General features: G+C 45.4%; 1 protein-coding gene across 3 annotated transcripts in view; it reads right to left on the minus strand.

Annotated features, from left to right (window-relative positions):
- The window catches only part of LOC126640591 (ubiquitin-conjugating enzyme E2 E1), a 45,693-nt gene extending 37,613 nt beyond the window's left edge, over positions 1 to 8,080 (minus strand). Inside the window, exons 1-5 of one of the 3 annotated variants that reach the window (XM_050316543.1) lie at positions 7,892 to 8,080; positions 7,736 to 7,772; positions 7,160 to 7,224; positions 5,712 to 5,890; positions 3,529 to 3,579 (exon numbers count right to left, since the gene is read on the minus strand). In XM_050316543.1, the coding sequence (XP_050172500.1) occupies positions 3,529 to 3,579; positions 5,712 to 5,890; positions 7,160 to 7,224; positions 7,736 to 7,772; positions 7,892 to 8,071 (512 nt within the window). In that variant the 5' untranslated portion in view covers positions 8,072 to 8,080. The remainder of the gene's footprint in view (positions 1 to 3,528; positions 3,580 to 5,711; positions 5,891 to 7,159; positions 7,225 to 7,735; positions 7,773 to 7,891) is intronic. The other 2 variants (XM_050316535.1, XM_050316528.1) reach the window with 2 other exon arrangements.
- Between the last annotated feature and the right edge of the window lie 10,014 nt (positions 8,081 to 18,094).

The following is an 18,094-nucleotide window of genomic DNA, read 5'->3' on the forward strand; positions in this document are numbered from 1 at the left end:
TTAAAGACCTCTAGAGCAGCAGGCTACTGCAGATGATGAAGAGGACTTAAATCCATTCAGAGTATCTGCCACACATGTATTACACTAGGACACTTACAAGGACAGCATTGCTCCCATCAGAAACCCATGATTTTGTGATATGTTCTAAATGTATCTTTTTTAGAAAACTTCTTCAAGCCCAAAAATCTGTTTTCTGAATGCAGGCCAAACAGAGACTGTGTTTCCATGCACACATTCTGCACCTCTGCACAAGTAACTGTACTAGCCTACATAAAATCAAAAGCACAGCCTGGGGAAGGATACAGGAGGGGCAAAGGGACTTTGAGAGACAAAGCAGTAAAAGAGAGACAAGCACAGGTAAGTTTTTGGGAGATACAGGCAAGCTATGGAAAACCAGAAGCAAGAAGAGTACTGAGGAGAGAGGAAGTTCTGGGATACACTTCCCGTCATATTACCCACATATGTCTAAAGCCCACACAGCTGCTCAATCACAGGGTGTTGAATGTGCTTGGAGTTTGGGTTTTTTGGTTTTTGTTTCTTAAACAGATGATCTGTGGGTTACACACATGAAAATACAGCCACTGCAAGCTACAAAAATAAAAATGAAACATTTGTTTTTAAGCTTTTTTTTTTTAAATATCAAATGATTGTCATTATTTGTAATTGTATCTTATATGTCATATTTTATAAGAAAAAAAACCCCAGTTCTTACTAAAAATCATTCACAACCTAGAGCTTTGTCTTTCAATATGCAGAGCTGCTCTGGCATGTGCTAAATATCCTGAACTCCCATTACTGCAATAAGACTGAAAGAAGAACAGCACTTTGCAATGAGGCCAAAAATTAAAGTACAGCCAGCCATGAACTGCTATCAAACACTGGGCATGGAACAGGGAAAAAATACAAAGATGGTGGTGAGGTGTGTAAGAACAGATGTCCAGAAAAAAAGATTATGACACTTTCAGCATAACACAGGATACAGTTTCAGATGCACATTTTCAAACATGACTTCTGATGCTGTGGCACCCCTAAAGTTAACAACAGAAAAGGTAGTACTTGGTATCGTATATAGCTCCCTGAATATGTAAGTTTTGAGATTAAACTTGCAGAAGAGTGAGAGTCTAAAAGCAGAGGACTGGCCTCCCCTCCAGTGACATTGAAAAACATCTGTAGAGGCACAAAGACAGCAGAAATATGAGGGGCTGGAGGTCAGAGGAAAGGTGAGAATAAGCAAAGTCATAAAGGCAGGAAATTGAAACTAAGTTCTCAAACTATGTATTTAATACCTCCCTCACAGCACGTCAGTGATGTTCATATGAAGGAAAAAACATAAAGGAAAGCAGTGTCACTGCTAGCAGGCTTCCCAAGAGCAAATTCTGGCAACCTTAAACATCACGCAGCAACCAGAGTCTCTCACTTGCTTAATATCCTCAGAGTCACAAACTGTTTCTATTTCTTTATCCACGAGAGGTGAACTTTCCCCATAACTGCGATAGCTGAAGCTCATCTCACTGTTGTGGCAATCAGCACCTGCTCACCCTTTTACAGACCCGCTGCTACAGAAGCAAACTCCCAGTGCTTGACTGCACAGCTGGAGCCTTGTGAGCCATAAGCAGAGGTGCTCTTCGCCACTCTCAGCACTGTCTTTACTCCGTTGGTCACCCAAACCCCCTCCACTCATGTTTTCCTACCTATCAACATACTAAGGGACATTAACAACTACATCATGTTCATATATTATTTGCAAGAGTTGCCCGCCTTCATCCATTGGAAGGTCCAAAGGAATGCAGAATACTTGTAATTCCACTACGGGTGAAGATCACTATCTTCATTACTTGTACTAGGATCCAGTTTTTACCATTAGAACTATTTATAAAGGCTGAAACAACACAAACTCACTATGTGGATCCTGAAGTGCATTATCCTCAGTGGTCTATGTAATTAAAAAAGAAAAATCAAAACTATACTCTACTGTGACAGGTAGCCTGCTAGCTCATCTCTACCTGTGAATTAATCCAATTGAAACAAGGACAAATTAGGGTTCTAATATTATTTACATAAACCTTCAGATGAAACATGCAATATAACATACTCATACACTATCACAACTTTTGGGTAGATTTGCAAAGTTCAGACTGCAGTCCAAGCATCTTGATCATCCAGACTCAATTATCTAGACAGCAAGGCACAGTGCCTTTCTGAGCTGTGTTTCTGTGTTTCTTTCCCATGAAAATCAGGTTATGGTGGGAGGAGGAAGGAAAAGCATATGGACTTCATCCTGACACAGAGCCAGGACGAAGACAGGACAGACGCCTCCAGCCCAAGAACTGGAAATTCTTGTAATATTCAGGTAAGTCATTACTGTCCCTAAAACAACACTGTCACAGCTAAAGATTTCCAAGCTCACTGGTTATCTTCAAAACAGCACAAAAATCCTAGTATCAGACTAGACATCACATGTCACATCCAGTCCCTCTTTTCATTAATTACGATCCTTGGGACTGGTACTGAAAGGGCAGCTCTGGACCTGTCAGGCCAACTCTTGTGCTAATGCCTCCCTGTAGACTAACAGTGGCAAAAAGTTTCAATAAAAGGTTTCAATAAAAAGGTTCACATATTTGCGGGTAGCAACTCAATACTAAAAAGACCAATTTAAACAGTTATTTATAAACATAATTTCCTCTGATTTCTGCTATTACCAACATCAAGAGGCATCAAACCTCAGCTATAGCAAGAAGATGGGAACAGAGTTGGGCTTTGGCAACTACAGTGAACACAGACCAGATCAAAAGCCTTTTTCCTCTTGAATGAACAAGCACAATCAAAGATGTTACACTACTACTGTCTCCTCTCCAAATGCCAAGAGGCTCAGGGACACCATGCAATGACTCAAATCAACCTGCTAGATGCTTTAAAAAAATAGTACAAGTTTCTAAAACACACTTAAAAACAATCTGCTCTATAAAGGGCAACAGAATATCCCTGCTTTCTATTTCATCAGCTAAGATGTGTGCTCCTGTGGGGCACCCACTGAGTGACGAATTCACGCTTCTCTTCCACTGTGAGCTGCTGTTCACAACAGAACACGCTGAGCTAAAAACCTCATAGCATTTTACTATTCTCTGCTTCCTTGGCAGGACTCTTATTTATATAAGATTAGTGCAGTCAGGCATTAGATTTATAAACAAAAAAAAAAACAAACAAGGAGAAAGTTTTCACACTCTTCTTTACAGGGCAGTTTCCGAACCATACACACGCAAGCAGTGTAACTTGCTTGAAATGCAATTGTTAGAAAAACAAAACAACTCCCAAAACAAACAGAAAACTTATCAAAACACATACAATCTTTGGAGGTCTCCCCACCTGGAAACTATTTAATGTCATCCAAGCATTCACAAAATTACTGCAGGCCACCTAAACAGCCATTCCTCTGCTCCATCCAAAGCCTCTGAAGGCAGTTACAACACACAGACACACTTCAGCCCCTCACCTTCCCCCACCCTCCTCAGGGAAGGACTCAACACCAACCTGCAGTTGGGAGGTGGATCTAGGGTGATGTCAGCCAGTTCCTTCTGAATCCTGTGGCAATAAAAGCAAGAAGGTACAAAAGTAAGTCGCTGTGTGGGACAGCAGTTAACACATAGACCTTACAGACACACTGTCACTGAGTTTGCAACAGTACATGAGAGAGGCACTCTCAGATGAAGCCTCACACCAGTCCAAACCCACTAAGCAGGACAGGTGTCCTGCCCTGTTACAGAGACAGGCAGAAAAGCACACAGGCATTGTGCACTGAACCCAGAAAGGTGCACTGCTGCATGCTCCCATAAAGATGCCAGCCACACAGTGGAAAAGACTGTCTGCTTTGCTCTGACAACCAGCCTGTAAATGAGGGGAAATCTCTGCAAATGTGATGCACCAAGTGCTAGAAGGAAACTGCAGTCTGAAAATTGTCTGAATTTTGTCTTACAGGATTGAGAGAAACAGTCATTGCCAAATTGGCTTCCCCTCTCCCCCCAGTTTCTCATCACCATCCTGAGAAAAAAACACACCAGCCCTGAGGGAGTCAATAACTGCGCCATTCCCAAGGACACTTAAAGGAAGGTGAATATCTATTTCTGAAGCTCTTGCACATTCCTGCCATCTTCAGTTCTCCCCTCTCTTCACCCTCAAGAGCCACACAACATGCCCAGGTCTCCTCCCTCAGCACTCCAGACGGTCCCTTTCTCCACCCCGTTCAGCCAACACCCTGTCCTCCCTGCCCAGACTATTCTGGGCTTACACTGCTTTTGCCACAAAACGCCCAACCAGCTATCATCCCCTTCCCTGGAGTCCCATTACTGTCACTCAGGCTTCCTTTCCAGATTTCCCCACCCAGCACTCAATCTGCCTCCCTTCTCCTTTAAACTCAGACAGCATCTTCTGCCTCTCTTCCACTTGTCACACAATAACCACAGCCTTTCCACATTAGGCAGTTTAAAATCTTCTTAAAAGAGTGAAGGGCACAACATGTAAACACCATTTGCCAATATCTGTGTCAGTTTGCCATGGAAACCTGCTGAGTGGAGATGTGGAATAACCAAACTGCCTAAATTCTACAAAGCCACAGAGAACTTAGTGCAACGGCAGGGCATTTGCATAAAACCCCAGTCCCTTTTGACACCTTCTGATACAACCTCTCTGCTGCCTGGCAAAGCTGTTCAGCGAGATGGTTTATTATTCTTACTGAAGCACTGCAAGTTTGCTTGAAAACTTCCATTTGTCAGCTTAGCTCCCTGAAGCAGGATGGTGCTGAATTTGGGTGAAACACAGAATAAACAAGAAAAGGTAACAATTTATTAAAAAAAACCCAAAAAACTAAGTAGCTCTAAGAATCTGTCCAAGTGAAGAAAACTGACTGACGCTGCTGTTCTGGAATTACTATTCTATGCAGGCATGTCTCCCTACACATTATTCTGGAATAAAAATTATTTAATTCTCAAAAAAACCCCAACCCACTCTGTGCTGTGAGCAAAGACTATTATAGAGCAGAATGTCCACAAGTGGACTGGCTGTAGACTATTTATTCTAGTCAGCATCCGACCATATACAGAAAATTCAATGTAAGTGTTAAGCAGACAAAAATAACAGAAACATATTTGTTGGAAAAGATCTGGGGCTATACTACACCACTTGCACTGGAGTGCCCTCCCCCAATGCAAGTGAACTCAGAACTTCACAAACATGAATTAATCCCCAAATCAGTCCTGGAAAGTTAAAAAGCCATTCTAGATAATTTCAACCTACAGAGAGGGAAACTGATGTTGAAATGCAATGCCTTACTCAGGACCACATAGCTTCCAGCAGCAGAGAAAGAATTGTCAGTCCTAAACCATCCCCATAACAGATGCCAATAAGGAAAAAGGAAAGACAGCAGAAATAACTGAGGGTCAGAATAACAAGCCGGAGGAAGAAAAGACAGGAAAATATTTGGGATGGAACAGAAGAATAAACAGGAAGAGAGTCCAGCGAGCAGTGAAGTTGGGCAGAAAGTCACTGCACTGAGACACTGAAAAATGTGAGACAATAGCAGATTCATGTGGAAACGTTAAGCACAAGGGCTAGAGACGAGGAATGGAAGCAGCAAGGGAGCACTAGGGGTACAGAGCAAAATAAAATGAGGAAGGAGGAAAGATGCAGTGAATCAGTGCAAAAACTGACTGCAGCCTCACCTCTTGGCACTGGTAGATTGCAGCTTAGAGTTTTTACTCATGCTGACTTTGCTTTCCTTCTTCTTAGGCGTGCTTGTCTCTTTTTCTGTCTGTTGGTTGGAGGATGAAGATGAGGAGGAGCTGGTGCTGGCCCTCGAATCGTCATCCGACATAGCGACCCCCCCACCACACACCCCAACCTGGAGAGGAGACACCATGGGGCGTGGGGAACAAACAGTGAACACAAACACACACAGAGAAAGGCCGCTGACAATCTCGCTCTGTGTTTGGGTCATGCTCCTATTAAAGGATCCTCGTGTCTCCCTTTCCTCTTCAGGCCCTACCGCTGTAGCAGGAGGAGCTGTAGCCTCGCCTGCACTAGTAGCACCGAGGAGCAGGGGGAAAAGGATTTTTAAAGCTTCCTCTCAGAAAGCAAGTGCGAAATGAGAGGAGACTGGAACGAGGACGACTGCGAGGATCAGGGAAGCTCAAAGCAATTCCTTCTAATCTCCCCCAAACTGCACACACAAGAGGAGCCATCACCACCCACCACTATCCAGCCTAGGGGTGTAGAAGATAAAAATGGAACAGCTCCGGTCCCTTGGGTTCCCGGGAGGCACGTGGGGGAGGGCAGGAAGGGATGGGGCTGGAGGGGGTGACCATCGCCAGCTCTATAATGGAAGTGGGGCATCACTCATAACACGGGGAAGACCCTGGAGAATCTGTGACCTGTGGTGGGGAAACCCCTGCCTGCTGGATAACCCCTGCCTGTGGGATCGAGTGTTGTAAGCGGTGGGGGGAGGGAGCAGGAAGAGGGCAAACGAAGGGGAGCGGCTAAACAAGGAGTGGGGTGCACTGATGGGACCCACCGAGGCCCACTGCACCGAGGGGCATGTGCCAGCAAAGGGGCCAGGGAACAGAGGGTCTGTGCTGCGGGGGTGCGTGGGAGGGAGGAGGGCCAGGGCCTACGAGGGGCGAGAGCGGAGGGCCCGGGGAAGCCGGTGGCGGGGAGGGGGGCAGCGGGGTGCCAGGGGGAGACAGCCCGGCTCCATGAGGGCACCCCGGGGACACGGGGGAGGAGGGCGAGCACGGCGGGCTGTCCGCGCCTGAAAGGGGCAAGAAGCCGTCGGGAGGGATGGGAGTGCTGGCAGGGCACCCCCAGGAGAGTTCGGGGGCAGGCGGGAGACGAGGACGGCAGCCGCGGGCCCGGGGAGCCGGCACCCGGCCGCCTCCCCCACGGGGACACGGTTCCCCCGGGAGCTCCCCGGCCCCTGCCGGGCGAGAGCCGGGGGGGCCCGGCCGAGCTGCCCCGGCCTCGGGCCCGCAGGGCCGGGGGCACAGCGATACCTGACAGCCCCGGGCGCGACCCCCCTGCCCCGCCGGCTGCCGCCCCATCGCCGGGCCGCGGCCGGCCCTGCCCCTCGCCCCTGCCCCCGGGGAGGGCGGCGGGGGGTGCCCCGTCCCCCTACCTCTCCCTTTGTGTCTGGCTGCTCCTCCTCGGTGCGGCTGGGCCTGGCCACTCGTGTCTCTCTCGCTGGGAGAGAAGCGGAAGTGCTGCAACAGCAACTATTAAACAGGCAATGGCTTCCTGGCTGCCTCCCCACCGCCGAGCGGGGCTGGGGGCGGCGGGGCCGGGCGCCACCCGGCGCGGAGCGGGGGCGGGCGGGGGGCGGGCGGCGGAGCCCCCGCTCCGGGGATGGATGGAGGGGGGATCCCGGCGGCCACGGTCCCCTCTTCCCTCCCCCGCCCCCGGGGAAGGGAGAAAGGGGCGCACGGAGGGGGACGTGAGTTTTTAATGGAGACCCTCTGAAAAGTAACCTGCAGGGGTGTCGTGGGGGTGGGACAGGCGCCCTCCCCGGCTCCGCTGCTTCTTCCGTGCGGGAGCTCCGCGAGGACGCGGTGGAAGCAGGTGGCTGAGAGAGGGGCAGTTCCCGGGGCTGCTTCTTTAAAGCTGAGAGGGGGCTATTAGGCTCGGCGGGGGGGGTTGTTTGCTCTCCTCCTATTCTTAAAAGTGTTTCAAACCCAAAGCTACTCCCCTGCCTCACCTGCTTTGTCCGTCCGGCAGCAGGAGCAACTTCTCACCTGTCTCAGTTGGAAAGCAATAAGGGGGGGGAAAAAGAAAAAGAAGAGCCCATCCCAAAGCCCCCTCGCCCCAATCAATCCAGGCAAAAGGAATCCCCGGCAGCTTTCCTGTCTCTCACCTGTTTCAGCCCCAAAGCAGCAGCTGTGTCCTCCCTTCCCTCTCTCGACTCAGCTCTGAACCAGCAGCAGGAGCAGCCGCTTCCCACTCGCCCTCGCCCGGAGTTCAGGATTCCATTGTCCCCCACACTGCATTTGGTGACATCACTGACACACAAAGAAGGGGCACTTCGTGATGTCATCAACGCATGCTGGGAGAGAAAACAAAATCCTGGGCTTGGCAGCACGAACACACACCCCCACACACGCACCCCCACACTCTTCAATTTTTCAAAGGTAAAAGTGTTGGGGATTTCCCCCCGCCCCGAGTCTCCTGATGGGGAACCCGTCTGCGGAAAAAGGCGTGTTATATTCGCTAGCGTGTTGTATTCGCGAGGCAATTTACTCATCTCTCCGAAACCTCTGCTGCCCATCTCTCCCTCCCTGTCCACCCAACGGAGAAAAGTGATTTGGCTGGAGCCACCCACCACCCCCAGCCCAGACGTGGGTGAGAGGAGCAGCCCCGGTGGGCAGCCGCGGCTCTTCCTGGAGGTGCCGGACCCACTCGTGAATGGACAATGGGGACCGGCATTCCCACCGACCTCGCTCGGGGCACATTTGGCTCGGTGCCTCCAGTTTCCACAGCCTATCGAGGTGTCACCTATCGAGTTACTTGGTGTCTTCGGTGGCCGAAAATACACAGCACTGTCACCACCACGCACCACGTTAATGGATCGGAGTCCTCCCACGGGAGGACCTCGGGGTGATCCGCAGGCACACACGACTGGCTGCTGGCTCGACAGGGCGCTGTTGCGACATGACGCCTGGGGACTCCCTAGGGGTCAATTACAAAAACCGAAGCCGCCGGAGCGGCGGGGGACGGAGGCGGGGGGACACCCCGAGGCCGGACATCTCCGCCTCGCAGCGACCGGGGGCGGGGAGCGGGGGGCAGCCGGGGCTGGCTCCTCCTGAAGCCCGGGCTTCCCGTCTGACGCTGCCAGGTTCTGCCCGTTCCCGGGATGCCAAGATGGCCCCAGCGGGCGGTGGCTTGCGGCGGGCCCGGGTCCGGCCGTGGGCTGCGTTAGCTAACGGGTACCCCTGTCTTCTTTTGGGGTCAGCTGTCAGCAGGGCTGCCTGGGCATGCTGTGCCCCTCCTCCGTGGGACAGCAGCTTCACACTTTGTGACTCGACACAAGGATCTGGTCGTGGCACTGTTTTTTTACCGTTTGTATCCCCTAATCCTTGAGTCAGAGGTATCCCTAGAGGGGACATCCATGCAGAAACAGTCTTTCCCATTGTCACACTCTCCTCTGTTTCCTTGGACCGCTGCATATGCTGCTTCTCTCTCCTTATCCTCTCTTTTTCTCCCATTTTCTGCACATTATCTCAGCAGCACCTCATTTCCCCTTGATCCATCCCAAAACTACCTACACTCTCCAAACTTGCTGCCCAACCTCCTGGTTGAGCCATGCAGTGTGTTAGATGCATACACCCCAATGACACTCGGAGCATCACCCTGACAACAGAAGGAATTCCACTGGAGTGTCAACTTTAAATGGTCTTTGGGGGGGTGTGTGTTTGAATTTGGAGATTTTTTTTTTCTGCTAACCCTCCTCTTCAGCCTTCATCACCTGTGGTACCATGTATTAGGCCTTGGTGAACTGTCCTGCAAAAGCAGTTTGCTATCAGAGACAACCTGTCTAGTTTGACCTGTAGGAATGACATTTAGGAAGCCATGACCATTCTTCCCTCTAGTAACTGGAGCTTTGACATCTCCACCATTAACCATTGCCTTGAAGACACGTAAAACTTCATGAAAAATGACATTTAGATAAGGTGGGTTATCTGATCGCTTCATGCCCCTCCTTGACAAAAGGGGGTCAGAATTCAGCTCCTGTAGACTTAACAGCAACCAGCTGCTCTGTCAGCATTCTCCTAACTGACCCAGGGGGCTGTGGAGGATGGGGTTGGCAGTATGGCGATATGTGTCAGGCGACAAATGCAGAAGATGAGAGGACACAAAACATAGTGACCATGCTTCACAAATTTTGTTGCTTATGGAACAACTCTTTTAAAACAGAAAATCTTCACTTTCACCACAAAGAAACCTCCAGCCCTTTCCTGTCATCACAGGAAACATGCACCAAAGTCAAGTGGAACAACTGATATTAATAATGAAAGCCCTCCACTTCTGTAATAAGGGGCAGGGAAAATGTAAAGTTTGCTGCAAAATCACACAGGCACTTTTCCTAAGTTACGTTAATAACCTTGGTAGGGGGTTATCTGTAAACTCACCTTTTCTGCAGTGCACAGTCCTTGGTAACCCTGTTCAAAGTAATAATACGATAACCAGCAGCAGCGGTTATTTACTTTGAAGCCTACCCAAAAATGCTTTTGCTGAAAGCACCTACTAATGTCATCCCTTGAGCAGCTGTTACAGTGGCAACTCCCATTTTATGACTAGGTCATGGCTAGGATCAGCAGTGGGCTGTTCTCCTGTGCTACCCATGCCGTACCCACAGCACTGGAGACGGGGAGCCAAGAAGCTGACTTCTGTGCCCAGAAATGTTTTTGCAGCTTGCCTTGCCACCATGCTTGGCCTCTCAGCTTTGCATGGACGTGGAAAAACTGGAAAAGAGTGTAAAACATGTTCCTGTTTTCCAGCAAATAAGAAAACTAACTTGTCTAATCAATTTCATCCCATCTTAGGAATTTGGACAAAATCTCAATGATCTGCTTGTGTTTCTTTCCTGTGAAGTGTGTGCACTTTATTGGGTGAGCTTTCTTTCTTATCAGTGCTTTCTCTCGCTGACTCCCTACTTTTTTTTTTATTTTATTTTCTTGAACAAGTTGTGCAAAGGACTTGCAGAGCAAAACTGACCCAGATTATTCATTTTCCCTGTGCCCCAAGCTTTTTTAATCGATGGCACTAGCTCAGTGTAGCAACTGAATAGGATTAGTCACTTTTCCCTCTGGATTGAGTTTGGAGGAGGCTGCAAAGATAGATGACTGAAATCAAGTTGCCTTCGGGGCTTTGAGCTTAATTCACAACAGAAGGTAGCCAATTCAAATCACTCTGAGCCTTCTACTAAGGGAAGGTGACTAGGATTAGTCCCTTTGTACCATCTCAGTTCCAAATACATTTTCAGCATTGTTTCTGGCTGGTCTATTTGAGTCTGAGCCAAAGCCCTTTATATTTCCAGCAACTCCAGTGAGTTTTGCATCAGACATTTTATGGGGAACAGAAAGAAATTATCATATTTTTGGCTCTCCTAATGTCAGCTTGCCGATAATGTCACACTTGCAAGTGACAGCAGCAAATCCAGGAACATGCAGAGACCTGACACAGGCCTGGGATGTCACATTTTGTCCTTTTTGTGTGCCCCTGTGATACAAGGTGAGGTGGCAAGGAAAAGCTACATTAAACTCAGGATTTACAACACAACTTTTGAGTGAAGTTGACAGTTGAGTAAAGTAGACAGAAACTCTGAATTGGGCCAAAAGAGGAAGGAACTTCATTCAAATGAGGCAAAACGCAACAGAGAAAACGCAAGTGGCTTATTTATGTGACATAAGGTAGTGAATTTACAGTATCGCCCTATGGTTTCCCACTCACAACTATCTTGCCATAACTTAATAATGCTATCCAACTTGCCTTGCTGTAATTTTTTTCCCACAATACAGCTCTTAGTCCTTAGAGTTTTATCTTTTTCATTTCCTTACAGAAGAATGAAAGGGTCCACAAGCAGAAAAATAATTGTTTTCTCTCCTTTTATTCCAGTACCAAAGAGGACTCAGTTGTGAAGGAAAAGTTTAGATCTCATTGTCAAAGAGACAATGCTGCTTGCTACTTGGTTTTGGTTTTGTTTGAGACTAGTCCTGGGACCTATCTGAAGGCCTTGCTGTGAGACTGTCGTGTGGGCAGAAAGACTTGAGACCTGTTTCATGTTTTGGCCTTATTGAAGTCCTGGCTGAACTCCCATAGACATGGAGAGCAGCTGGCAATTAATTCCAAAAGCTTAAGCAGAGAAGCATGGCTGCATATAACTATACATATCTCCTGCCTCTACTGTGCTTCTTTTATGCCTCTACTGGTATATGGTCTGGTTCGTTTTGGTAACTGAAAAACTGGAGATGCTTAGATCAGTTCAATTTTGCAGCTTCCTAAGAAGTTTCATCAGGTATATTTCCAGGAGTTTCTGCCTTGCTTCCAGGTGATGAGTTTGAGTCTTAAAATTGCTTTACCTTGAAGATACAATGATTCACTTCTTTCTCAGTTTGCCCACTCTAGCAGTTAGCAACCAGGACTGAGAGCTGTGTGGTGCTTCCCCTGTCTATGTCTCTAGCATTGATTCCATATTTCTGATCTTCATTTTCCATCCTGTAAAAAAAGAGAATGATGTTAATCTGGAGTTAGACTGAAAGTGTAAATAGAGGTGCACATTCAGACTTCACCCTTAGCCACTCAGTAGATTTTTTTTGCTGCTTCCTTCTTCTGCTTGATGGATTTCCTTTCCTGCAGAACAATGCTTCTCCTCTGTCCTTCCTTTGGGCTTTGCAGTAGCTGGCTCTGCTTTTCTTCATAAAATCATAGAATGGTTTGGGTTGGAAGGAACCTTAAAGATCACCTACTTCCAACTCCCCTGCCATGGGCTGGGACAATTTCCACTGGATCAAGTTTCTCAAAGCCCCATTTACGCTCTCTGGATTGCTGTATTCCAGACTACTTGACTTTTCTGGCAGTGCATGCTCACCTAGTTCAGATGTTTTCCTTGTTTCTGCCTATTTTTCAGTTTGCAGGAACTGGTGCTTTATTGATAATCATCAGCTTTCCATTTCTACATACCACTTTCCCTTGGCAGCAGTACTCAGATTCTGAAGAAACTCAGATTAGTACTAGATAAGCAGCAGATGGACTATCATCAAACAGTAGGAAAGATCCCAGGGGGATGGCATTCCTATTGGCAAGAACTGTGGGAGAAGTGAAAGATGCTGGCCAACATGACCCACACAGACTCCTGTAAGTGGTGGGTCAAACTGCAGCAAATGCAGTTTGCCACTCTTCTTCTGCTAGCTTGCAGGAAAGTCCAACTTGACATTTAAACTCGTGTTTGCTTTTTATTTGTCAACACTAATGGCCAATGGTGATGTCTGCTGCTGGACCAAATCTGTAGATGAAGCTTTCCTCCGGAGCAGTAAATGGTTAGGTTACGACATGCCTATGCTGGCGTAACACCAGGTGTAGCCCAGTAAAAGCCAGTCTAAAAGACTGGTTTGCCACCACAAAGTGTACCTCCTGATGTTGCATTTTGTCTGTACTACTGTATTGCCTGCACAGCTATCTCAAGAGATCTTTTTCTGGTGTAAGCTTAACCTCAGAGTGTCTCTGTCTTGAAACAGAATAGTCAGAGAGGAGGACTGGTGGGGATGGCTTATTAACAGTGTACACTTACAGTTTGTGCCTCTGTTTTTGTAGGGTTCTTTGATAAATTCAGATGCAAAAGGACAGTGTTTATTATACAGTCACCAGAATGTTACAAATTGATCATAGACTCTTAATACGTTCCCTGGAAAATCACTCGTCGTGAAAATGAAGGTCTGCAAAGAGACATATAAAATGTCAGTCAATTGTACTGAATGTGGTATTTAAGAAACCAGTAATAAGTGGACAAAACAATTCTCCTAGTTTTTGAAATAAAAGGGTTTCTCACCTTATCAATAATATTTACACCTACAGTCCTTTTTTTCTGTCCTTTCAAATATTTCTCTGTTTCACAGTATGGGGCACTGTGGCCTAGATGGGTTAGTACAAGAAATTCTGCTTTGCTTGCTCATATGCTGAATTGGTAATATTCTAGTCTATTCTTTCTATTAAAAATGAGAGTTTTCCCACCTGCTCCAATTCTGTGGATTTGTATATCCATGTGAGGAAAAAATCCACATGTCCTAACTTCTCAGAAAATGCATTTAGTGAGGATTTCAATTGAGTCTTTCAACCTCTGCCTCCTCATCTAACAAAGGTTCTTCTCAACAGAGAAAGATCAGGAGAGGTGTTCAGGGCTCAGTAATTTCACTCTGTGGCTTGACTACAGTTCAAGACTTCAATGGTCTTCAACTGCAATTTTTCTCCCTAGGCCTCCTTATTATTAGAGCCCTTCAAAAGGAAGCAATAGAATCACTCAGACTTTTACAGATCCCTGATGCTGCATTCTTGAGAAACCAGTGTATTGCAATTCTTTTCTTCTCTTTTTGTCTGACCAGCACATGGAAGCAAAGAATAGAACATGCATCTGATTGTTAACCATTACTTGTACTTAACACTTGAATCATATATTTTTTTGTCTTTATTGAGTGATAAAACCTTCTTCATTTCCCACATGAAGTCCATAATTATACAAAAAGTTGTATGCTATTAAAAACTCCAGCATTATAGAGCCCTTCATTTCAAGACTTCTTAAACTTTGTCTCTTTTTTTTCTTCCTGATATAGGCCGTGGTAACTCTCAGATTATGCCAAAGGTTATAGAAGTGTTCACAGCATGGACTAAAACTTCACACGTAACACTTTTTCATCATCCTTTCTCACGTTCATGTTCACAAAAGTTCCATCTTGTGGCACCTTCCACAATTGCTGACATGGAAGTATAAGCTTAGGAAACCTAAACATTTCTGAACACCTTTAAAAAACTTCTTTTCTTTTTTTTTCTTTTTTTTTAAATGTTAAATAACCTTGGGTTGTTCTATTCTGTTCCCATGCAATCATAAGAGGTGTCTTTGAAATGTGACTTCTTGCTAAGCTAAAGAACGTTGTGTCTATGGCCTGAAGGGCAGCTAGATATTTCAGGTTTTATCCACACAGATACGTTTCACCCTTCACATCAATACAATCATACAGATAGAGTTAAGCAAGCGTAACACTATCTGTGAACTCCTGTTCCAACATAAAAATGTTGTCTCCAGTTCATCTAATACCCTTTCCAGAGCAACATAAGTCAAAACCGGAAAAGGGCTCACTTCTGGAGTGTTCACACAAGGTACTATACCAGTACAATTATATAACATTACGTAATATAATAACCTCTTTTGTTGCATAGACATGCTTTAGGAAACTTTAGCCATGGTGTAATGAAGTTTCCTTGCCAATCTTTTAATTTAATATTTCTGTTGAGTTAGAACAGGATCAGGAGGACCTTCTTTTGATGCTGTGTGGTATTTATTGCACCTTTTTTAGCCCTTTGACTTTTTCTTTGCTTTTCCTTCCGCATAGTCTGAAGCACTGCCTTTCTCCATATTTGTGGGACCATGATTCCCTGATCATTTTTTTACCTTTTCCACTTTTTCTTCTGTATACACTTCCTTGTTTCTGGCATTTCTTAATTCTGTGATTCCCTGAATTTTGGTCAGTGTGTCCAGTCAGCCAAGTTTTTTTTCCCCCCATCTTCCCCAGTCATGCAAAATGATCAATTAGTTCCTTTCCCCTCTTCCTTCCCTAGCAAATGCCACTACATGAGGTCCTTCTCCATATTCCTGCTTCTCCCAGGCTTACAGACTGCTCCATGAAGTGCCTTGCAACTGTCCATGGAAGCAGCTTTCTCTCAGTGGATCAGTAACACAGCAAATGCTCTACAGCCTCACGGGTCCACTGGGGCCTGTAGTTTGAGAACCACTACTGATTGCATTAGTCTGTGTGATAAAAATAGGAGCCCTCTGGACATGAACTTTTCATTCTTACAGCAGAACTGGGCTTTAGGCATTACCACTATATGAACAGGATGTAATAACGTAACTGCAGAATTTTAATTTCTGTTTCAAGGGTCTTCACTTTTTTTTTTTTTTTAAACAATACCCCAAAGTCAATAAATATTTTTATAGAAACAGTTTTACTAAGATGTCTCCCAGCCTAGACATATGTGTGTGGTAAGAATCCAGTTGTGTCTATGCTTAAAGCAAAGCAGAAAATCATTCTTCCTATACAGTATTCGATGTTCAACTGAAGGTGTGAGTGAAACTGCACAGGTCTGTAGCATTTTGGGTGGCAATTGTACCACACCCTGGAAGGGTTTGTCTTCAAAACTGAGGCTGAAAAAAAAAAAAAGACACTGAACAGTAGATGTCAAGAGTACTTCCTCTACTAGGTATAGTCAGAAGGAGAATTGCTCTTTGAAGATTTGCACATAAATTGCCGTGTCCTCAAAAATGAGATTTGCATTTCAGATCTCAGAATTCATATATCGAAACTACAGGCAGTCTTTACGGTGTGGGCTGATCTGAAAGGCATATTCATATGATTTTTTAAAAACAGCTAATAATGAAATGGAACATTACCATTTTTTCTAGGAATTTGTTGGCAGTGAATTTGGAGATTTTTCAAATAGCAGAGTCAAGACTAGCACCTTTCCAATGCCACTTTTAAATTTTGCCATTACTTTTGCTTTAAACATCTGCTAATCTCAAAAGATGCCCTTTTTTTGTCAATGCCATAGAAAGATGATACTCACCCTTCTAAATATACAGTGTCACACAGGTCAAACAATGCAGTACAATCATCTGCAATCTGGGAAACTGTGGGTTCATTTATCATGATGGTATTTCACCAGTGTACCTTTTATTTAAATTCATCAAGCCTCATGCACTGACTGATGAAGTCAACAAGATTCTTTTCACTAGTTTAATCTGTTTCAAATCAAACCATTGGATAAGAGCAGATTTTTAGAAGCAACTCATTAGTGGAGATGATGCTGCTTTCTGCAACTAGAAGATTGCCATTGGGAGAATCTTTTATTTGCCTTAACATCTGTACTGTAGCTGTGTGTTGTGGACGTGTTACCCAGATATTGTGGGTTTCTTTAATTTAAATGCCTTGATATCCATTCAGTTATGGTTTTTTCCACTGCTGTGCAATATTATTTTCCTGTCTTCCAGTTTCTGTGCTATTGGCAGTCCTTCCTCTGTGCTTATCAGAAAAGCAAGAGAGAGGACAGTGTCACACTTGAATGATTTTTTATAAGGTTGGGTTATACTGTAGGTTTCACAATAAGAGAACCTGGCCAATGGAGTTTGTATTTATAGATTTTTCAGTTTTGCTGCAGCTATGGGATTAGGCAGCACAGTAAAAGAAAAAAAAAGTAAAGAGAGGGATTCTGACTTTGCCTTGACATAACTCTATTGAGTTCAGCAGGTTTACTCCAGATTTACACTGTAATAAAGTGAGCTCAGAGTCAAGCCCAATAGATCAGTTTACGGTGCTTTTGGAGGCATCAATTTACTCAGTCACTTGGAAAATCTTACTCCCCTACTGCCAAGGATCTGGGACAATTCACAATTCTAATATATTTTGTGGCCTGAACTGTGGTGTATAGATGTGTTTGCTTAGTAAAATTAGGAATCAGTAAAGCAGATTTTATACAGCAAGTCCTTCCCTCTCTTGTGCTTGAGGGCAAAGTAGAGAATAAGATGCACAGGGAGTTTCCTGCCCCTGTAGAAAGAGAAAAAGCTACTGAGTGCTGCTGGCTTGAAGTAGACCTGGATGTAGCCTTCCAGCCAGTGATCACTTATGCAGCCCTTAGAAGCAAATTCTAACTGTACACAGGTCTGAGTGCTCTTGTTCATGGGGAAAAGGATGCCAAGAGCCTGCTGTGAGGAATCCTGTCCTGACTGGTAGGATTTCTCCCATGCTGAACAGCATCTTTTCTCCCTTTCATTGGATGGACAGTATTCTGGTCCTGCTATTAAATGGCTTAATAAATTATCCTTGTTCTGTAATGGGACAGGCTTAAGCAAGCTTGTAGATGTGAGGGAAAAGGCTGTTAGCTTCCTGTATCAGTGGCAATTACATGAAGTAGGCTTATCAATGATGACCACACACTACTACCATTACAAAAATGGACTCTGTGAAAGTGAAAATAGGTGAATGTTGCTGTTTGGACTGTTTGGAGGTTTTTTTGACAGATTTTTTTCTTTTTCTTTTTTTTTTTTTTTTGTCCTCCCCATGGTGTGAAATGGCATTTGGCAAAAAGTATTTGAACACTGGAATGTGTCGTTTGATGCCCTAAATGTTTACGTCCAAATGATGACACAACATGCCGCAAGAACAAAGGTCTGTTGGCTGGAATCTGAACTGGTTTCCTAATTCACACCTGTGCATTGGCAGACAAGCAGTCATCAATCACAGACTCCCGTGTATCCTGGCTACAGTGCTATGGGGAGGGCTGGAAACATTTCTCAGAG

Source organism: Myiozetetes cayanensis, unplaced genomic scaffold, assembly GCF_022539395.1.
Source record: "Myiozetetes cayanensis isolate MyiCay16 unplaced genomic scaffold, myiCay2020 scf1, whole genome shotgun sequence".
Taxonomy (NCBI): domain Eukaryota; kingdom Metazoa; phylum Chordata; class Aves; order Passeriformes; family Tyrannidae; genus Myiozetetes; species Myiozetetes cayanensis.